We start from the raw sequence: 23540 nt of genomic DNA on the forward strand, positions 1-23540 counted from the left end.
ATTTGAGGCATCATCATCAGGTTTCCATGGGGTTAGATACAGCAAATAAAAGAGACACGAGGTCAACCAGCAAAATGTGGGCGATGGTGCTGCAGATGTGCTAAACACAGCTGCTACCCGGCAGAGATTTCAGAACACCATCAACATACATGGCTATAAGATAGCAGCAAATGTGCAAATAAGTCTGTAAGTGTACTTTGAGACTTGGGAAAGTGCCCGTCTTTCTCCAAAGAGGCCTCAAAGAACTAGGATGTAATCAAATAAACAAAGATGAAACAATTTTTGTCCTCAAACTCCTCACAAAACTGTCTTTGCCCTCCCTCATTAATTACATTTCAAACTAATAAAACACATTTCAGTATCTCAAGTAAGGTCTATTTGCATTCATCAGGTTAAAGTCCTGTCTTCCCACCCCCATCAACCCAAACCGCTCCTTTAATGCCTCAAAATGTTCCTATCTCGTCAACGCACATTTCACGCCCTACAAATGGCATCAAACCCCATAATTAAATACTTTAGCTGCTTCACGGTTTGCAGGCTTTGACATAACAACTATTGGCCACTGGCTGCTTCCCAAGCTGATGCAGGACATCGGGGGATGCTTGGCTTTGTGGTTGCTGATGTTTGTGTGCAGCCCGCGGCGACAGCAATATTGAGCAGCAGAACTGTGCAAATTACTGATTTTAACCTTGACTGAGCAGTCGGATGCCACATGAGGTCCAGCCTCTGTGCACTCACCAGAATTCAGCTCGATTTGATTGCTCCCCTTCACATTTATTAAGGCACATGAGCTATTTTTATTAACCTGTTCCCAGCAAACAAGATGACAACGTCACCTCATCATCTACCAAGCAGATGTAAAGACCTGTATGTGTCTCAGAGCACCACAAGTACATTTGGGAGGTTTGGTGAATTCAGCATCCAGCATGCCACTTGTTTCTGGGCACCCAGCTCTGGTATTTTATCAAGAAAGTGCCAACACCTCCACCTCCAGCTCTGTCTCACTTCCAGGATCCTCCAAAACCCGCTGCGGGTCCTGTGTTTCTACCACATCCCCATGGTCAGGCAAGGCAACGATCCTTTCCTAGCGCTTGGGTATTATTGACCCCTTGATGATGTTTCCTTCTCACATGCCTGAAAAAGAGTCAGTGCTATGGAAAGGTTCTTGAATTTAGAAACATAGAATAGAATCATTAAGGTTGGAGAAGACCTCAAGGATCATCAAGTCCAACCGTCAACCCAACCCCACCCAACCCACTAACCCATGTCCCCAAGCACCACATCCACACGTTTCTTGACCCCCTCCAGGGATGGTGACTCCACCACTGCCCTGGGCAGCCTGTGCCAATGCCTGAGCACTCTTTCAGTTTAATTCTTGGCTGCAAAGAAACAGCAAGGAAAAGACCAAAGATCTGATCCAAAGTTCACCACAGGGAATGATGGTCCTTCCATGTCTTTTATGTGCTTTGAATTAAGCCCTTTGCCATGACTTCTCTTTCACATTTAAAAAAAAAAAAAAAAAAAAAAAAAAAGAAAAAAAAAAAAGCAGAAAAAGCACCATGGGAACAGCTCGCTTGGAAAGTGAGAAACTCCAGGCTGTTAATCCAGACATAGGCTGCTGGCTTTAAAAGACTGAGAAGCAACTCTCAACATTATTGCTGTGATCTTTGTAGCAAGAGATGATTACTCGGATGATTCATTGGATATAGAGAGAAAGATAGAAGGCAGGCGGCGGGTAAAGAAAGTCAACTCTTATCGCCAGCTCTGGCTTCAATCACACCAGGCCCCTGCTCTCCTTAGAGCCTTACAGATGGGGAAAGCAATCCTGCTTTCACACAGCTGCAATTCAAAAGATTCACAGCCTTGCAACAAAGATTTTAGATAGTCCCTCAAAAACTTGTAAAATGTAGTCGTAAACCTAAACCTTCTTCCTAATCTATCAAGACATCTCGAGAAGCCAACTCTTCTCACTGTGCGCCGTTGCAGTCTTTGCTCATTCCCAGATTTTGTAGAGGCAAATAAAAACTCAACTTCCTTCCCCTCAAGGAGCAATTCACTGGGTTTGTTTGCAGCTGGGGAGGTGTCAGACACAGCTCACCTGTGCCTGTCCAGGTTTAAGGCACCAGCTTTGTCATACAGAATTTCAGCAACAAATAAATGCAGCTGATTAAATACACAAGTTCAACAGAGAGAATGGATGTATTTAATATCTGTGGTGCAATCACCTGGATCCGTTTTGGTGGATTCCATGACTAACTTACGATTTAATAAAGATCATTTGTACCTCATCACTGAGAAAGAAGGAAAAAAAAAATTACTTGGTTCACTGCCGTTAAAGGCACACAAAAATGTATAGTAGTATATCAAGTGATGTTTTACTGCAGGAATTCTGAATTATTTATGTTCCCCTGGAATAATCTCTTTCAAAACTCAAACAGCAGAGAAAAAGGCACATTTCAACTTACACCATTACTCCAATGCATCATTTCTGTGTCCTGAGCTTTGCTGTATTATAACAGCACCCATAACTAATTGCAAAGCAATCACAAACTTGGACTAATATGCAGATCTTCTCTGTTAGGTGCAAAAGGATCCGTGTTTAAGTTGGGGGATCACGGACCACAGCTGACCAGGAGTCTGTAACACTGGTTTCCTATGGGACAGAGACCATCCTGCCACGTTCCCTCGCAACACTGGCAAACAACAAAACAAATATTAATACTTCTGGATGCCTCCTTAGACACCTGCTTGTCAAAGCTATCATCCAACATTTACGTAACTGGGCTGGGTTTTGGATTTGTTTGAAAGATTCAATGAATGAATGCACTAAACACAAAGGAATCTGCTCCAGCACCACACCTTGGAAACTGCAGTGCAGTCCATGGCTTCTGGTTTATTTATTTTCATGTGAAAGGCCGATACAAATGGATGTCTGTATGAAATAGAAAGCCATCCCCTCTGAAGAAAGACTCTTGGCAATCTTTCTCTGATGTTTCTTCCTTCATTACAGTGTCTACCTCTATCAAATCAATAAAAGCAAAAAAAAAAAAAAGTTCCTATCATAAGCTCCAAAGAAACACCAAGTCTTTGTTTACTTTGGCTGTGGGCAAGAAAGCTGCATTGTCTTCAGTATTCTGCAGGATGTTGCCTTAAACTATATTTATTAAACAGCTACGCTGAGTGGAGACAATTTAACAACTGTTCAAAATATCTTTCTCATTGGTGAATATCACAGTGTAGTCTGTTAAAACTTCATTCCGCGATAATAAAATACACTTTGGCATTGTTTTGTGTGAAAACTCAAATTTGCTTTTGCCAACCAACAAAACATTTGAAATGAAAACAACAAAAACTAAAACCATTCAGTATTGCACTCTTCTAGGCTAATTCTAAAAGAGAAGAGCAAAACCACACTCCACGTAACAAAATTTGCAGATATTAGTTCTCCATAATGACAGTTTATCTGGATTGTGACATCTGCACAGTCTGCACATCAGTTCTGGCCACAGACAAGCCTACTCTGAAGTGTCCTGTAGGTAATCACCTCTGCTCCTTTCTGATGAATGATGATTATCCATGATACTCAGCACTGTTATGGATGTGGACCCATGTACAGAAAATTTCAATAACAGGAGACTGCATTTACAAACTGAACAGTTTTAGGGCCACGCTATTCTGCTGTGAACATCAGGGCCACATCGACACCTGATGCAAAGTCACGTCCCAGCTTAGCCTCAAGTCCCAACGTCTCCAGGATCCAACCTGGATGTGTGCTTCGTGCCATACTTCAATGAAGCAACCTGTAGCCAAGTCAGAGGTAGGAAACTCTGCTCTAGTGAAACTGGACCTCATGATGTGTTGGTGGGCTTGAGTTGCACTCTTCGAGTGTGACCATCCAGCCAATTCCTTATCCACCAAGTGGTCCTTCCATCAAATCCACGTCCCTCCAATTTAGAGACAGTGAGAGACTGTGAGACAGTGTCAAAGGCTTTGCACAAGTCCAGGTAGGTGATGCCAGTAATCACAGTGTTTTGTGTGTTTTTTTAATCAAAAAGAGTGATTGCGAGGGAACACACATTACTTTATATTCAGCTTTTGCTTTTTGTCTCTGAACAATCTTGAAAACCATCCTGCACCACAGATCACAAGAAGTCATCCTTCTCCCTGGGTGTTTAAACTGAATCTCAAATAAGAAGTCATGGTAGATGTGGCCTGGCAGGTTCTCCAAGATCCACCATACAGACCAAACCAGCCCACATTTCAGTGTCTTTCCATAAGAACAGCCACCCTCCCTGGTTATTCTTGAAACCAAACAAAAGAATAAACCCCCAGAAAACCAAAATTGTGGAAATATGCCAACATGTGCTTTGTCTTCCAGACAGTTCATACGACCTAGAAATTCCTAGAGTGACCACCTTGTGTCCAGCCATGGGCTTCACTTTTTTCTCTTACAGAAATACCAGACCGGCTGAAGAGAAAGTGGATGGGATAGATCCCTCAACGTCTTCTGAATAGCACTTTATTTATTAATTTATTAAATGGAATTAAATACTCAAGGTCTTTCCAGCTTGCCCGCACAACAGTTGCATCTATTTTGTATTCTGTTATTCAGATTCGTTCCTGGCTAATGGAGGACCACCAGGTCTGTGAAGGTCAACATTATATAGTTTTATTTCTCCTCTAGTAAGGAAAGCTCTCATTGACTTTATGGCTCATCTCTGTAACTCTGGAACAGCTTGGTCTGCTGCCGAGATATGGAAACTTTCTTATTCTGAAAGGAGGTCTGCACATTTTGCTCAGAATTAAGAAGTCAGTCTAACATCAAATCAAACCACCCATAAGCTCTGCACAGAGCTAGCTTCACCTACATTGGCAGCAGGTAATGCTATTTCTTGTTTCCACGTAAGAGAACTCCACATTCACAGAGCTTCAGGGAGAATGCACCAACGTTGACCACGATTCTCAAAATTAAAATTTCTTAAATAGGGTATTTAGGACTCTGCAAGATCATTTTGACAAAATGATGCTGCCTGCATGCTCCCTTTAGTCACCTTCCTATCCAAAGACAGACTTGAAGTGCAGCCTTGCTAAAAAAAGACCCTTCAGCATTTTACCAACAGTTCATTTTGCTTCTGTCAACATGGTTTAAGCTTAAAGTTTTTTAAAACCTTAACTTTCAGCAGCTATCAGAACAATTAAGTTGTCAAGCATCTTCTACCAGAGCATCTCCAAACTTTTTAATATCAAGTAATTATTTGACACTCACAAGACCAGATGCATTCATATTTTCAATTTAAATGCAAATCCTGGGGAGAGATTTCAGGTTTTGTCTCTATTTTTATAAATGCTTCTAATTTTTAGAAGAAAAGGATTTATTATTCTGGAGATGTCATGTGGCAGGTGTCTGGTTTTACGTGTGCTCTAGTTAATTAGCTCCTATTTCTTTCGCTGCTTTTCTTGTGAAGGAAGGAGAGGCGTATACTCTCTGGAATGAAGACGATTTCAGTTTACAAGTCACTCAGTAGATGATCCATTAAATAGATGAAGCTGAGATCAAAGTAGGTGAAACCCAGCATGGTTTCTCTTTTAACTGCTTTTAGAAGTAAATATTCAAGAGAAATAAGCATCGACAGAACAGTAAAGAAATAGAGGTTCATAAAAATATTCAGGTGGGAAGAGAGCTCGGGAGGTCTTACGACCAATCTCCTGCTCAAAGCAGAGCCCAGATGGGAGCTCAGACCAGGTCGTTCAGGGCTTGAAAACCTCCAGGGATGGAGACTACCCAACCTTCAGCCTGTGGTTCCCTCCTTGGGAAAACCAGGAGTCGCCCCAGTGGTGTCACACCAGTACACAGCTGGTTTTGGGACAGAAACTGGAGCAGCCCCATCTGCCTGCTGGAAGGCTGCTTTCACCTCCCGGTTTAGGCAGACGCAGATAACGATTCCAAGGCATCAAGTTGGGTAAAATAGCAAAAAAAAGGTGAAATAGTGAAAAAAATGAATGAAGGCTGATTGATGAGCAGCGGTGACAAATTGGCAGCTGGAAATTAGTACTTTTCAAAACCTCAAGCAGAAGAAAAGGGGAAAAAACAACTAAACAAACAAGAAAACCCCAAAAAAGCCTAAAAACCCAAACCAAACCAAACCACATTTCCTACGTTACAAAACCCCTCGCTGTTACAGCTTGCCAAGATACCGCACTGGTGCAATCCCAGCCAGACCTGAGGGTCTGGGCTGCCCATCCCACAGGCAAACAGGAACTTCAGAGGTCTTGTCACAAGCCAGACAAGAACTGGGATATCAATTCACCAATTCAGAGGAGCTGACACAACCCCCAGTGGGCTGTGCACTTGACAAACAAATTATCAATCCTCTGAACATCACACCTGGGCGTGTTCCAGGGCCGATGCCTTTATAAAGTTTCATTCTCATGCCAAAGCTGCCAAAATAAATAGCTTTGCTGAGTTTGCCTGGATCCTCCAAAGTAATATACCAGAAATCTTCACTCTTCCCTTTGTGCAAATCAAGCTCAGCACACTGTACTTGCCTTTCTTCCAAAACTTAGAGCAAACCCCCAGTTTCCAAGGCTTCCACACCGGATTGTCCCCATCTCCCATTTCTGGTGTGGCTCAAGAGCTTTATTTGACTGCAGCATTTCATTAAAGCCTGGATTTCTTCCAATGTGGGATGCATTTCCCTTCAACATTTTGTTTTACTCCACAGTTCAATGCCTCAAAAATTAATATAAACTTTCCAAGAAAGAACACGGCTACCCAAAGCAGCCACACTGCCAGGGTCAGAAGGAGAGAGATCAAACGAATATCATCTCTTGGAGTCCCTTCTCATGTATTTTATAGCTATGTGGTACCCGACCGGCACCGCAGGGTGTTTTGCTGCGCAACAAACTTATTTAAAAATGAAGTTTCTGTACACAAAATTTCTGGGAAGTCTAATGAAAGGGCAGAAGAATCAATAAGCCATCTACATTTTTATATGGAACTGTTTTATGAACTCGTCCGTCCCCCAGCCTGGGAGAGAGCGCTCACGCCTGAGACTGCTACTGAAGATAATAAAAATAAATGGACTTATTAAACTCCGAACCTCAACTTTTTTACACATTCATTCTCAGAGCTGTAAACTTTTAGGACAGCGCACTGTACGTGTGATGACTTACGACTGTAGCAACACGCGGGATGTGCCGCATGATCAGGTTTTCTAGGCTAAAACCTCGTCTCACTGAAATCGCACTCAGAGGGTGGAAGAATCAAAGTTGGCTGGTATTACTTTTTGAATGCCTGGGATAAAGGCAACTGGATTCACTGACTGCTGTAGTGTGACCCTGGCTGGCAGCAAAACCTCAACAGTGTTCACTCACCCTCCCCCCTCCTGGGGATGGGGGAGAGAATTGAAGGGGTGAAGGGAAAAGAGACTCGTGGGGTGAGATAAGAACAATTTAATAACTAAACTACAAGAATATTGGAAATAATAATGATAATGATGACAGTAATATATTCCAATACCCAACTGAGTGACACACAGTGACACTGCTCACCACCCCAGGACCAAGGCTCAGCCTGTTCCCAGCCAACGATCCCGGAGCAGGGAGAGTCCTGAAACCACAATCCCAGAACGGAGATAAGAGCCCGAGTGTCCGAGAGACCGAGACGACCCTGAGAGAGGGGTGACCCGGAGGGAGCCAACCCGGAGCAAGAGAGAGCCCTTCCAGCCAGAGCCTCCCCTCTCTCCTGGGCATGGGATGGGATAGCCCATGGGCCAGTTTGGGTCTCAGTCCTCAACCTGAGGTGGAATCCTGGGCTAGGGATGGGGCTGTGCTCCCTCCCAGCTCCTCCTGCCCCTGCAGACACGGGCACAGCAGAGAAGCTGGAAAGTCCTTGACTGTCCTGGCAGCAGCTCCACCCATCAGTGTGTGATCCGCTTCTCCTCCGCACCAACCCCCGCACAGCCTCACCCCAGCTGCTGGGGAGAGAGTTCCCTCTGTCCCAGCTGACTCCAGGACAATGACCCATGAGGACCCTTCCAGTTCTGTTCTGGAATACAAATTTCAAAACCTTGGCACTTTCATGAAATCAGTGTTCGTTTCTAGTCTGCCTTAAGGAAAACACAACCACCAATAGCTACTGAAGGCCAGCACAGGGGCTTCTGCATTTCCACCTTACTGAAGCATCTCTGCCAGCCTCCCCCAGCCTGAGCACCCACAGCCATGTGACCCACGCACAACGAACCTCCCCGTGATGCACAGTCCCTCATTAGGAAGTCAACGGCGGTCATCACTCCTGCGCGGTGTAGTAACGTCTGGTTTATGCGTATGGATAATTGCCAAAGCTTTTGGCTTTCTCCAGCCATAAAATAAGCACCGGTATAATCAGTCTGCTGTGAGACCTTCCCAGAATACAGAGAGGGTCAAAAAAAAAGAAAAAAAAAGGAAAAATAAAAAAGGTCCTTCTGCTAGTTGCAGGGAAAACCCAACATTTTTGACTTGCCACGCTGGAGTCAGCATCCCCAACCAGTGCTCCCACCATCACAGACGATGCCAGCTAGCGATCACACATGTCAGATGGACACATCACTTGGCCGCTGGCCAGCAGAACTGCCAGGTGACCCACCGGCTGAAGACTGTCACGGGTTCCGCCAAAACCCAGCTTCCACCTTTTAGATACATTCTGTGAACCTTGAGTCTGTTCTGGCACTCAGCACCAGCCTGGGGGGGTCCCTGCTCACATTTTAATTAACAGCAGTTGAGGATCTTTGAGGGGTGACAGCAGAGAGGCTGATGTGTAACCAGACAAACTTATTTTCATCCTTTTCTTCGTGCAACTGCTCTAAACCAACAAGGGAAATTCCCAAGAAAAAGCTCTGGGATAAACAGAGCCATTGCAGGAAAGCAGAAGGGTAAGCAGGTATGGAAGAACTGACATCAGTAATGCCAGATTACAGGATTTTCACTTTTTTAAAAAAAATCTATCACAAAAGCAAAAAAAAAAATCAATTTACTTTACAATCTACATCTTTTTTTATTTTTCTTCCCCCCCCCCCCCCACTTTCTTTATGGCAGTCACTACTACACAGTTCGCATCCAGCTTTTAAAGACTTAATGAACAGGTACTTCCAGGAATCTCAGCCTTAAAGCACTTTTCTCCAGAGAACTTTTTGTTCAGCAAAAGCTTTTGTGCTAATGTCGAGCACAGGTCATTGAAAATTATTATTTTCTATTTAAACTGACAGGGAATCCCACCCCTTTGAAAAATTAACTTCAAACATTATGTTTCCACTTCAGAGAAGGGAAAAATCGTGCAGCCAGTCAACTGGCACTAAAAAATGTTGCAGCTACAATAGAAGAGACAAAATAATCTGTTTAAAGAATGGAATGGGAGAAGTTGCTGCTGATGCAAAAAATCAGACTTTGTGCACAGTGACACCCTTCCAGAGCATTTCAGTGCTCTGCACGTTAACACCTGTAAAACATTTCTCTGGCTCTACCCATTTCCTAATCTGATGGACAGGCGTCCTTCAATAATATCACCCAGCATTTCTGCTCTCTTACTGGATGAAGGAGCCACCTCACAGCCTTCATCATCAACAGCCCTTAATTCTCCATTGACTTACTGGTAGCTACAGAGAGATTTTATTTTCATTTTCCCCTTCGCAGTGTCTTTGGAGTATTTGTTCTTCTGTGTTCTCATAATTCTGAGTACCCAATTTGAGTCATGTTGAAAATGTATATAATTTTCCAGAAGCCGTAGACATAGGATTATCTCAATTCCTGCCTCTTTTGACATCGTTAGTTATCACCCAAAATCTACATGGCATAGTGATGATCATGCTTTTATGTGGTACCTTAAGGATGACAAAGCCAATATTACCATTCCTCTAACACCTTTTCCTTCCCTCTCCAAACACATATTGAAGAGAGAATTTTAAAAGAGTAAAATAACCTCTAACAGCAAACTCTAAAAGATCCTCAAGCTAGAAGAGTTTCCTGGGACGTGGGATAAGCTGGATGTTCAACTTCTTGTACCAGATGAGGGCATGGAATGGAGCCTGGGGCCACATCACCGGTGAGGTCTCTAAGGACCAAACTCCTGGCAACGGTGCGAAGTCTTCTCTGTAAAACTGTGTGTGCACGGGACCTGGAGAAACATCCACATCCCCACGTGTGTTGGCCCAAGGGCTGTGAGGCACTGCAAGGTTTTGCATTTGTTTTTAACACAAATATACGTGTGTTTCCTTCTTCCTTGAATTAACAAAATATCCATAGGAAGACTGATTATCATTTACGCTTAACTGCAATCAACAGGGATATACAGTGACAAATTCACAATGAAAGCAAATTAGCAGAAATATTTTGGGTGGGAAAGAACTCTGAAAGAAGCACACCAGATTTCCCCCACCCTGGCCTTTATGATGAATTATTTCCATTGCATCAGAACATTTTTTTTTTTGCTTCACCAGGGAAAAGTCAGACAAACAGAACATCCTCCAAGCAGGCACAGCAAAAAATACACACATCAGGCATGGAGGTCATCAGGAACTTTGTTTATCCAGAGGGGTTTATTGGGTTTGCTACCTGACAGAGCTTTTTTTTTTTTTTTTTTCCCCAAACAGGAGAAGAACATTGAGTTATTGAGTTTTACTAGAAAAAGAGGAGTTAAGATTCCCTTGGAGCTTCCTCTGTTTTCTAATGGTTTTGTCTAGAAATACGTTACAGGAAGGTATCCTAACCATCAGTCTGAGAGCAGGATATGAAGATGCCACTGATGAGAACACCCAGCAACACTCAAATGCTGGCAGCCTTGCAATCATTTAAATAACTCATTAATCTAAAGAATCATAGAATCATTAAGGTTGGAAATTACCTCAAGGATCATCAAGTCCAACTGTCAACCCAACACCCACCCAACCCACTAACCCATGTCCTAAAGCACCACATCGACACGTTTCTTGAACCCCTCCAGGGATGGTGACCCCACCACGTCCCTGGGCAGCCTGTTCCAATGCCTGAGCACTCTCTCAGTGAAGACATTTTTTCTAATATTCAGCCTAAACCTCCCCTGGCACAACTTGAGGCCGTTTCCTCTTGTCCCATCACTTGTTCCTTTAGAGCAGAGCCCAGCACCCACCTCACTGCACCCTCCTTTCAGGCAGTTGTAGAGAGGGATGAGGTCTCCTCTCAGCCTCCTCTTCTCCAGACTGAACCCCCCCAGCTCCCTCAGCCGCTCCTCGTCAGCCCTGTGCTCCAGACCCTTCCCCAGCTTCGTGGCCCTTCTCTGGACCTGCTCCAGCCCCTCAATGTCCTTCTTGTGGTGAGTGGCCCAAAGACTTTAAACACAGCCTCATCTGTAGTCTCTATTGTTTATTGATCCACAGAATTTCTGACTTTCAAAAAGAATAACGTACTTTTGCTACCCATTTATTTACTTTTGTTGCTTTTTGAAGGACTCTCTCGGGTTTAGATGATGATGATTGTTATTCTTATTAAATACGTGGTGGTCATATGATGCCATTCACAACGAGCTCGAGGTCAGGTGTGCTGGGCAGCCACAGACTTGGGCAGTCATTCCTAAAGACAGGAAAATGCCCAGAAAAAAAATCAAGAGCAGATGTTTGAAGCTAAGTTATGGAATGAAGCACATACCATAAAGGCACATTCCAATAAACACAGTGAAATTTAGTGAATTTTAAAGGGAACAGATTCTATCTGAATGTTGATGATGGTTGTAAAGAACTTTACATTTCTTTCTGAGTAAGATGAGGGGATTGTTGCCTAGTCCTGGTAGCAGTCCCCCTGCCAGAAGAAGTGAACTCCATCTATCTGATGCTTCTCCTGCAAGGCTTGGGTGCTATTTCAAGTAAATACTCTTTTCTCCTCAGCTGCTGTATGGAAATCTTGATACACAACAACAACAAAAAAGAGATGAAATAGAGAGAAGCAATGAGGTGCAGGCAAAATGCTAAAAAATATGTACACAAAGTAAAATCAAAACTCCGATACCAATTTCTCTCATATTTCACTCCTAAACTCAGCATCACTTTTAGTAAAGACAAATTAACCAAGACTGGAATAAAGATTTTTATTTTTTTTCCTAAAAGACAGTTCTTCCCCTTTAACAGGAATAATAAGGGGAAAATCATAGCAGGTAGCAATGCGCTGGGGCTAGAAGGGAGCCGTGCTTCATTTATTTAATGGGTATTTCCTCGTTGAGGTCCCTTCTCAGAATTAACAGGGCCACACAGCAGAGAGGAAAAAAGAAAAAAAAAAAAGTCACCTCAAATGCTTTAATGATATTTTGTTCAACATCTTGCAGCTCCTAGGCATCTCATAGGCACGGTCTTCTATAAATAAAAATGTGAGGGCACATTATTATTTTGCTATGACTCATGAAATTTGTATCTGCAGGGAGCTAGGGACTGTGGCTTTTCCTCTGGGCTCTCCGGTGCTGTCTGCTGGGTCAATTAAAATACCGAGATTTCTTTTCACACAAAGCCTTTCCTCTCCCTTTGCTTATTCCGAGTGTGTTTCGCTCACATCCCCCCTTCACCACCTCATCGCCATTGTAAATCACAGCAAATTACTGTCGATGCCGTGTTCCTGCAACAAGGCTGCTTTCGCCTCTTGACAACAAAACCTCTAAGCCAAATGTCAAAAATTCAAATGGAAATACAATATTACAAATACATCCACGGACATCTCCTGATACAATCCTGCAGACCCGAGCTGATGCAATGCTCCCTCCCTGACCCCCCGGACAGAAATAGTTTCTAATTCCCCAGCCTGCTGAAGGGTAGGAGATGTTGGGCAATAAGAAGTGAACAGGGGTTATGGCTCTCATAAAATATTCACACCACTGGCTCCTTATACAGCAGTTTCTCCTGAGTAAGATTAATCGCATGCTATTATTTAAAGTTCCTACAGTGTGGGAGTTTATGTTTCACTACCGTTCACAGATTAGATTATAGAAAATTAGTTTCAGATGAACTGTTTGGTTCGGGTAGATTAATCCACTCTGATGATGCCTATCAGCCCATCAAACTCCTTCTTCAACCCAACCAGCCGTGTCCCTGGGGTTATCCAGAAAGTGATAAACAACTGGGGAGAGTTTCTCTCCACCTGGTAGTAATTGTTCGGCAAGCGCTCTTCTCTTACTTTTATCTAAGAGCGACATTTATCCTGCTATTTAGTGTAATTAAAGCATAGGTACTCATCTAGAGCTCCTACCCAGGGAGCAGTTGTCTGATGGCAGCAGACTCACAGCCTGCACAACTGCCTTAATTTCAATAACGCGTTCAGCTGATGACGAGGAAGAAAAGGGTGAAGGAGGTAATGACATCCCCAGGAGCTCAAGATGCGTTCACCGCCAAGACAGCGTGGACAGGGGATTGGCACAGGCAATGCCCAGGAGACACGGTGTCCTTTGGCCCCCATTTGTCTCCAGTGTGGATGGGAAAGCTGCTGCATCTTCGCTGTACAACGGGGCATGTGACACCCTCGTTCCAGCTAAGGGGTCTGAGCCCAGCTCAAGAGCCACTGGCTAATTGAAGCCAGCACTAATTTATCTCATACATCATCAGAAATTACCAGAAATACATTTGGAAACACAGGACACCATTATGTGAACGTTGCTATCTCCTCAGATGAGGATTCAATTTCTCCTCCAAGGAGAAGGCCACCAGTTTGCCAGCTCAGCTTACCTCTGACGATGATGTTGGTGGACTTTTTAGCAGGATTTCCAACATTGTTATTGGCGATGCAACTGTATGTGCCAGCATCTTCCGATGTGATGGCCGGTATCGTTAAAGTGCCGCCGTTCAGGACCGTCTTCTCGGGCAGGATGCCGGCAGACCTCACCCACGTCAGGCTGGGGACTGGCTCCCCTCCTGTCGTCACGCAGACTAAGGTGATTGCTTCACCGGGGTTCACCACTATCGGGTCATCCACAAGAAGCTTAATTGAAGGGGATGCTGCAAAACACAAGAGGAAGAGAAAGGTGTAGCAACGCTACATCTGTGGTATTGCTCAGTCCTGACAAACATGCTCAAGCCAACCAAGATGAGCAAAGCTCAAACCAGCTTGAGCTACAGTGCTCTTTGCATGACCATGTGTCCTCCGAGAAGGGTGCTCTCCATCCTGATGGTCCCCCGACACCATATCTCTCCCCCTGCTCAACCATCGTCTTTCCCCTGGCTGTCAAACTGCAGATGAGGATTTAACGTACGGACAAGCCTGTGGCTGTGCTTGGGAAGTAACGTATGATATATGGGACAGGTGCCAGCACAATGGATTTTAAGCCCTGGAAGAAGGGAATTAGCAACAATCTTCTTATTTGGCAGGGAAAGCACGTTGCACTCTTGGAGTCAGACCCTACTTATTGAAAACCAGCCCCCTCTTAATCCACCTGCCTCCCTGATGAACTCCCTGGGACTTGGCTGCCGGCTGGGATGAATTTGTAGAGTTTGTGTTGGGTCTGTTCAATGGGGAAGAGCCACTCCCCTTGGGACATCATCTCCCTGAATCTTCCCTTCATCTTTCCTTCAGGGAAACTGAAGGATCCAGCACAGATTTTTTTTTTTTCCCCCTGCACGGGCTGTGCAACCTGCAGCATGGGCACAGCTCCATCTCCTCACAGACACACAAGAGAGGTGAAGACTTGGGTCCCTGCTCACTCCTGTACAAGAGCCAAGGCGACACAAGCTAAGTGACCAGCTGCAGGGACTCTCTTTGGGCCAGACCACCAAACCAGCTGAGCTACATCGCAGCACAGGCTCATGGAAGGATGCTGCTGGTCTCAGAAGGGAGAAGAGAGTTATCCAACGTCATTCTCTCTTCTTGCCTCTTCTTTTCCATGAAACATCTGCATGACATAAGGGGAGCAACAGAAATGCTCAGTATGAAGGGACAGGGCAGAGGAATCCAGTCTAGGTGCTGGAATTTAAGATCACAATCTGAGCTGTGACGTCCTCTGTCATTTGTGGTGAGGGACCCACCCAGGCTGGATTCAGGCTTTGCTTGAAGGAAGACCCTAAAGCACAGAAGTGATGACCCAACGCATAAATGCAAATTGCTGGTACAGAAAAAGCAGCAATGTTAAAGAAACACAGACGTAAAGGAGAAGGATCGAAATTCTGGGCAAAGAATACCAGAAAATGTGACATTAAAAAAATCAAAGGAAATAAAAATGTTACATCCAAAAATCATATCACTAACCTCATTATTGCACAGATACATTCTTGTGTGTTCTGCTATATATAAGAATCTTAGTACTAAAGGAACACAGACTAATCACTAAAGGCAAATACAAGAGTCAACTATAAAGATAAAATTTTTCTCTATTCGGAGTTCACCCAGGAGGAATTGGCTTTCTCTTCATCCAGCAGCTGGAGCACACCAGTGGGAAGCAGTCCATTCAGACCTGTCCCAGCACAGAGAGACCAGCCCTCCCTCAGCCCAGGAAACACTTCAAGACGGCAGGACAGCAGAGGTTTACACGCAAAGCCCCTCTTCCAGCTCCTCCCAGCTTGGGACCCTGCAGATGCTTCCCAGCACAAATTCCAGGGTTCATGTAACCAACTTAAAGGTGAAGAACCCAGGTGCACGGCTGAAGGTTCAGACAGAAAACAATTCAGCGCTGCCCACAGCGCCAGTGTCTCTTTGCTCACCTCCTCTGACCTCCTGTTCTTCCATCACTTGATGCATCCATCACCTGATGGACTTCTGTTTTGGGATTACAGGTCTGAAGCTGGGCAGTAGGTCACGTCTCATGCTTAACTAGGTTTTGCTTGGCTGAAGGGAGCAGAAGCAGGGATCCAGGTACCTGCTGCGCAACCAGACCTGAGCTCCAGACCTGGAAGGTCATCACCAACCAGGGGGAGCGCTCTGCTGGCCCCTCTTTCTCCCCACTCCAGAGGTTAATGACTTTTTCCTGAACAACTCTGGCAAGGAGTTACTCTTTGCTCTCACTAAACATCAGGTCATGAGACGGGGAATGAGAGAACCACAAATAATGCTTCGAAACTCGGAACCAAAGATGAAAGCTCCAACAACGTCAACCCAAGCTGGTGGTGCTGTTTACCATAATGGCCTCGTAATCCGCCAGATGAAAGGGGGCCCTTTGCCACCCTTCAGATAGAGACAAAGATAGCGGCTGATGGGATAAAACCACTCTGATACATCCCTTTCATCACCACACTCAAAACAGTAAGAACATGAAGATTACGGTTTGCAAACAGCAATTTCTCTTGGCCTACATCACACACTTCACTTAACTACAACCTATCCCACACTAAGACAAACACAAACAAAAATTCAATGACACACTCAATGACTCCATTAAAAGCCTGCTTTAATCCTAACAATACTAAGAAATTCAGAAGGGATGCAAAGGTTTCCAGCAAATAAAACTTGGTGTAGTGTATAAAGGGTCAAATGCCTGTTATGAATAGAATGTGAAACTACAGCAGCCACAAGCTATTATTTTGATATTTCTCAGCTTGAAACCCTGTAGACAATCTGCACTGTATCACAATGCACTAAAGACACAGAACCTCTTGTTTTCAGCTTTACGGTGCAACCAACAATAGAACTGGGTCTACAGCACCACTTGCCTTATTGTCATGTGCACGTTGCCAATTCTGGCCTAGAAATGGAGAGACTGGAAGGTTCCTGGTGGCCACTTGGACTTTGTCCTTCCAATGCTGAACCCCACTCAGTGCCACCACCAGCCCCACGCTTGCCCATCTTTGACAGTGCAACCTCCACTCTTGATGCCATCATCATCAACCCCTCCCTCCTTCCAGCCAGGGATGGGGCAAGGTGATAGTCAACACTCAGCTGTTCATGTGCCAAACATGAGCTGGAGAACTGCAGTTTCTTGCCATGGCTGTGACCAGCTGTCTTGGTGTTGTAGTTTATACAACACAGCCGCTCGCTCACCCTCCCACCTCTATGGAAGGGGGGAGAAAATTAAAGGGGAAAAGGGAAGAAAGTCTTGTGGGGTGAGATAAGAACAATTGAATAATTAAACTACAATAATGTTGGAAATAATAAGAATGATGAAAATAGTAGTCATATACATAAAATATACAAATGAGTGACACACAGTGACACTGCTCACCACCCCAGGACCAAGGCTCAGCCTGTTCCCGGCCAGTGATCCCAGAGCAGGGAGAGTCCTGAAACCACAATCCCAGAACGGAGATAAGAGCCCGAGTGTCCGAGAGACCGAGACGACCCTGAGAGAGGGGCGACCCGGAGGAAGACAACCCGGAGCAAGAGAGAGCCCTTCCAGCCAGAGCCTCCCCTCTCTCCTGGGCATGCCGGGCATGGGATGGAACAGACCATGGGCCAGTTTGGGTCTCAGTCCTCAACCTGAGGTGGAATCCTGGGCTAGGGATGGGGCTGTGCTCCCTCCCAGCTCCTCCTGCCCCTGCAGACACGGGCACAGCAGAGAAGCTGGAAAGTCCTTGACTGTCCTGGCAGCAGCTCCACCCATCAGTGTGTGATCAGCTTCTCCTCAGCACAGACCCAACACAGCCTCACCCCAGCTGCTGGGGAGAGAGTTCCCTCTGTCCCAGCTGACACCAGGACACTTGTCAAGGGAAGTGGAGAAAGAAAAAGAGTGAAGCAGGGAGAGGTAGCCAGGGAATGAAAGAGGCAAATGGCAAAAAACCCAAGTTCTCGATAACTCCAGTGATGTGCCCAGACACCATGGGGTGGCAGAAAAATGGCTTTAGCTCTAAGTTAGAGAATGCTCATGTTCACTTCTGTACGTCAGCCTGGTTCTAGCCCCACTTGTCTCCACTTCTAAGTTTAGTCACCTGCTAGAAAACCTGTATGAATTAGCTTGAGTTAATGACCTACATGCAGGGCTTCTGCAGGTCTGCTTTACTGGACAGCTCCTCTGTTTGACTCCATCCTGAAATGCCTTCCCATCCCAAACCGGAGGAACACCTCTAACTGCTCCCCATGGGATGCTGCAGCAGGATGCTCCCTCTCTCCAGAGACCAGGAATGCAAAGCTGTAGTGCAGAAAGGAGTAATGAAGACACAACAACAATACTCCATCTAACAGTAGGGACAGTAAGCCCTGGACTTTGCTGCTCAGATTTGCTGCAGAATCTCTCATTTCAATTTTCTGAGCAAAGGTCCGTTACACACAAAGTTTAGGACTAGCTCCTGTTTCAGCTAGGGAAACAGAGCTCACTATCGTGTGAGATCTCTCCCTGTCCTAGTTTCAATGACAGCAAGAGGTACCGCCGAAAGGTGATTCCTCTTATCTACCAGAAGCTATCTTCTAGCAAGAACCTTCCCCTGTGGCATCCGTCTCTCCCTGCTGACTGCAGACAGAGCCCAAAGATTAGTTTAATCTAGACAGGTAAGATTTAGATGGCAGAAGATAAGTGACATCAATCCCAACTTTAGGATGAGGATTTACAAATGCATCAGGAGCCTATAGACAGGAATAGGCAGAAAGTGCTGTTTGTAACAATGTATGTGTGCCAACCTCCCACTGATCCCAGTGTTTCACAAATCCTCTTGGATCCTTGCACGTTCAGAAAACTCAAATTTTGGCCTAATCCTCTCTAAAATGGATTTGTCTCTTATTTAGTTGTAAACTTTTGGGGTTAAACACCACACAGAGCATAAATCTGAACTGTGTAATTCATCACCACGCATTATTCTGGGTCCAGGATGATTAAAAAAATGGAGCGGGCATTTATAAAGATGACAAAGTGATCCAGAGCAATTATAATAGTTGATGACTATACCAAAATATTGTTGAAGAATTATTAAAACTCATGCTTCAGGGCAGAAAATGGTATTTTTTTCTGGAACGGGAGGGCAGACTACCACATATCTGTCTACTGCACCCTTTTTATGCACTCTTCTGAAATGTCTCCTACTGGCTCTCGTTAAGGGCAGGCATGAGATCTGATCCAAAAGGAGAATGTAAGTGTTTATACATCCTTTGCGTTTGTAAAGCATCTAGCACGATTGAACCCCAACCAGGAGACCCACAACGCAGCCCCAACTCAAGCTGCAATATTTGTTTAGATAGGAGAAAATCATGTAGTTGAGTCAGAAGGAAGAGGAGATAAAGACTTCTCCAAAATATCCAAGTCTTATTAAAATGACACTGGTAAAAACTAGTACGTGCAAGTGTGTATTCCTGGAACAACTCTGAAATGTGCCGAGTTCAGCCTCCAAGATAGGAGTGGTTTCACCCAACAGCATCTCCATCAACTGTGGGAGCAGAAATACAAGCGTGAGCTGAGCTCCCTCCCACTTCTCCAGACCAGCCTGCTTTCCCAAAACACATTCTGCCTGTTCAGTTTTTGAAAGGCACAAAAAGGCAACCTAAGGTTTTTGAGGCTTGAGAAGACCCTCACATCCTTACAACCAAGCTTTCACATGGTCTCAACCAAGATCATTTGAAAAGACACATATTGCAGTGACAGTGACGCAGCAATTTATGCTTCCAATCTTGATTTTATTATTTAAGTTTTACAAAATTTCATTTCACCAAACAAGGTACTTGGCTGGTCGCCACGTTTACACAGGGCTTTTCTGACATGAAAGGCACTTTACAACCAAAGTGCTTCAAAGCCCCCAGAACTCAGCAGGTGGATGTGCAATCATAAGAAAAGTTGTGCAACTGCACCAGCCCTGGTGCAGTTTCTCCTAAAAAAAAAGCTGCCTCCCGGCAAAGGATGAGCTCCTCTGTTTCTGCTTAAATTTTGCAGAGATTCCATAAAATTCCATTGAAAGCTAGGGATATATTTTATTATTTTCTACTGCTACACTCTTCCGGATTTGGTTTAATCTCGCATTATGTCATTTATTTCTGCTGTCTTCCTGCCTATTCATCTCTTTAAACTCAATAGTCTGATTTTTTTTTTTTTTTTTTTTTTGCTGCCTCCTTCATAGCCCCAGAGCTCCATCTGTTCATCTCACAAAACCCTGGGTCACGGTTCAGGTCATGGAAACACACTCACACACACAGATACAGGTCTGATGTCCTCAATTTCATGGAGAGTTGAAGAGTGCTGGATTATGCAGTTTTAAGTCATGTTCAATACCAGTTTGGAAAGTTGAGCATCAGAGCCAACATGACAGAGCACTACCAAAACTGATGGAGACACAGAAGGTGCCCATATACGAAATCTTATTAATTTATACAGAATTCAACAACAAAAATGTCCATGCCAAAAGCTGTAAATGCCAAAAAAGTTGTGGAACCCCTGGAGGGGTTCAAGGCCAGGCTGGATGAGGCTTTGGGCAACCTGGGCTGGTGGGAGGTGTCCCTGCCCATGGCCGGGGGTGGGACTGGATGGGCTTTAAGGTCCCTTCCAACCTAAACCATTCTATGATTCTACAAAATACTAATCAAAATGTATTATCATCCCCAAAGCCACCTCCAAACCTTCACCCTGGATGAGGTCTCTCTTAGACAACTAGAGCCACCAGGATTAACAACACTGGGCCATCCAGGGTTGGCAAGCAAAGCATCTCCCAGACAGAACCTTCTACCCCAGCATGGGCAGAGACACAGGCAGGCAACCCCCTCAGCAGAAACCTTCTTTCAGCTCTCTGAGAGGGACAATAAAACTCATTATCAAACAATAGCAACCCTCGATAAATATTTCTATGGGTAAGCACGTAGAACAAGCTTTCCAAACATGATATTTGGATGTTGTAATGAGAACGGCTCAGTGTTCAAAAGAGCTCTGCATCTTTACTACCCTTTAGAAGTGGGGGTTCTGAGCGCCAATCCCACATTTTGGAGTCATGTTGGTTTGTCAGGGGACAAAGCCAGCCGCCGTGCCACGCCGAGCTCTTCCTCACGAAGAACAAGGCCCTACTCATGACGAGGGAAACTGCTCGGGTCCCCATTCACATTGCAGCTGCATCCTTTTTACAGGGACTTCAATTCAGAGGCTTTCGCGTGCAAGTATTGCTGCTGCGTCCAATGTATTTCGTAGGACTGTAGAGCCTGGCCAGGAACCCAACAGCACATGTGCCAAAGTGCCACTGGAAGTACACGGTGTCACACAACACGGCCCTGCTAGTCAAGTAATTGCAGAGGATTTAAATCAGAACTACATTAATTTTTTTACCTTGTAATAACACGTGCACACAACTTAGGCACTGACGACATACAGATGGAGATTAACTAAAAAATGTGGCTACAACGCACACCAATCCACACAGAGCAATAATAGAGCATGCAACGTTCATCGATTTTGATTAATGACCAGGGGAAGACTTTGTCAGATCCAGCACAAAGCCAGCAGTCACTAAGTCAGCATTAGCACCCTAAGATACACCCTTAACAACATCAGTTTACCAAGCACCTTCAACATAACAACCTAGCTCTACAACAAAACGCTTCCAGTCTGAACAGAGGGATCATTGGCAGGGAGAATGGAAACATCTAATCAATGACCCTATACTGATGTTCACTGAACTTCAAAGAAGCAGAGTCTCTGCTGGGATGGGCATCTGAGACAGATACTACACTGGTAGGAAAAAGATACCTGTCATTGATACAGGAAAAAATCTGATGCCAACGTGTGTTATAATTACAGTGAGAGAAATTTATGTATTTAGACTGGGTATACAGAATTAAGAAAATGACACAATTGGCTTTAGGTTTTACTGGAAAAACAAAATAAAACTAATAATTTAATAGCAATATCAAAGTAGAGGCAGCAAGTCATGTCTTTGACAACTCACACATCTGCGATGAATAAAAATCAAAAGACATTCTTTCCTCCAGTTTTGTGAATTATTTTTATGCAGAACTGAAATAATGTCACATAATTGAATTATACTTTCATATATACGTGCGTGTGTATGCATCCGTTTAATTTACAGCCACGACTTCTTGCAGGAATACAACACGTATACTCCTAACATTATGAATAGTCCCTTTCAAGTTGGAGCAAAAAAAGAGAATATTTGAGGTCCCTGCTGGGCTGGGAGCATCACTTCTGTCCTTATTTACTCAGTCAAGTTCAAAAAAAGAATAGATTATAATTCCCAGCTGAGGTCCAGACTTTAAATTACATGGTAAAAATAAACTTTTTATTAACCACACTGCCACAGTATGATGCAGTATGGTAGGTCCTTTCCTTTCATCAATAATCCTTAGAAAAGAAAACATAACAATAATAAAAAGTAACCAAACCCCTTAAAAAACTTAAAGAAAACCCCAAAACCCCCTACCCCCATGAAAATAACTTTCATACATCCATCCCCTTTGCTGTTTGACAGCTCTACTTGTTGGTCTCACAAAAGAGACAATTCTTCTAGGCAGAAAGGGCCGGCGTGTACTGAACCAGCCGGGATAAGATACTCCAGTGGCCAAACTGTCCAGTGAGCGTGCCTCTATGTGTGCTGACAGTTCATCTACTCTCTCAGGACACGTAACCTGTGCTGGGAAGGACAAGGCTTCCTGGGGCAGGTTCATCTTTGTCTTGGCAATGAGTTCTTCAACAAAGGCAAGGGAGAAAAATTATGCAGAGACACTTAAACATGAGCTTTTTGCAGGCTTAGGACCAGAATTCATCGCAGAATCACAGGATGGTTGAGGTTGGAGATATCTCTGAAGCTCATTTGGTCCAACCCCCTGCTCAAGCAGTGTCCCCTACTGCAGTTTGCCCAGGGCATGTCCTGATGGCTTCTGAATATCTCCAAGGATGGAGACTCCACAGCCTCTCTGGGCAACCTGTGCCAGTACTCGGTCACCCTCACTGTAAAAATGTGGTTTTATAGGCTCTGCTGAGTAGTGACCAGCCATGCAGTGCTTGGAACTTCAGCGGTGTCTCGTTCAGGTGCTGTGTGCAAGCTAAGCAGGCAAGAGCAGCAAAATACTGCATCTGTAACACCTTCCAGTTCTAAACACCTTTGTGTTTAGACGTATAAATAACTGTGCCCACCATGCATATCAACCTTATTTTTGGGTTATTTGGTCTTTTTCCCATTTCACCATTGCCTTTGAGATTTCAGCAGCGGTGGAGAAAATAAAGTCAAAGGGCTCAAATCCTAATTCCTTCAGGCACGCGTCCTTTTTTTTTTTTGACTTAACACATGGGATTACTGAAGTTATATATTCCCAGATGAGATTTCAATGTGTTCTCTTGCAAAGGGGCAGCTGCCCCCCACGATTGCTGAAGGCACACATTCGTCTGTGCACCTCAACCTCTGACTGGGGTGCATGTGTCCATGTGTGCCCCATGTACCCTGCAGTCATTGCTCAATTTGAATATGCTACCTGGCAAAAAAACAATCAAACAAAAAAAAAAACCACCCCAAAAAACAACCAAACAAATGAAAAAACTCTAATCCCATATCTTTCAGTTTCCTCTGAGCCTGCCAGCAAAATAAAGAGGCTTAAAAGTTGAGTAAAGTGCAAGATCATTTTGTCTGGGCACTCTATTAGGAATGGAAAATTACGAGGTTGCAGGGGAAGCAGAGAGGGGAGTTACAGGAAGGAAATAAAGCAAAGAGTGAGGTTATATTTAATAA

General features: G+C 44.4%; 1 protein-coding gene across 1 annotated transcript in view; it reads right to left on the minus strand.

Moving 5' to 3' along the window:
* Positions 1-23540, minus strand: part of MDGA2 (MAM domain containing glycosylphosphatidylinositol anchor 2) — a gene marked incomplete at its 5' end in the record, with an annotated part of 110683 nt that overhangs the window by 19095 nt on the left and 68048 nt on the right. The window contains one exon of the mRNA XM_010073296.1: positions 13707-13976. Coding sequence (XP_010071598.1) covers positions 13707-13976 — 270 coding nt within the window. The remainder of the gene's footprint in view (positions 1-13706; positions 13977-23540) is intronic.

This window comes from Pterocles gutturalis, unplaced genomic scaffold (assembly GCF_000699245.1).
Source record: "Pterocles gutturalis isolate BGI_N339 unplaced genomic scaffold, ASM69924v1 scaffold8637, whole genome shotgun sequence".
In the NCBI taxonomy this organism is placed as follows: Eukaryota; Metazoa; Chordata; class Aves; order Pterocliformes; family Pteroclidae; genus Pterocles; species Pterocles gutturalis.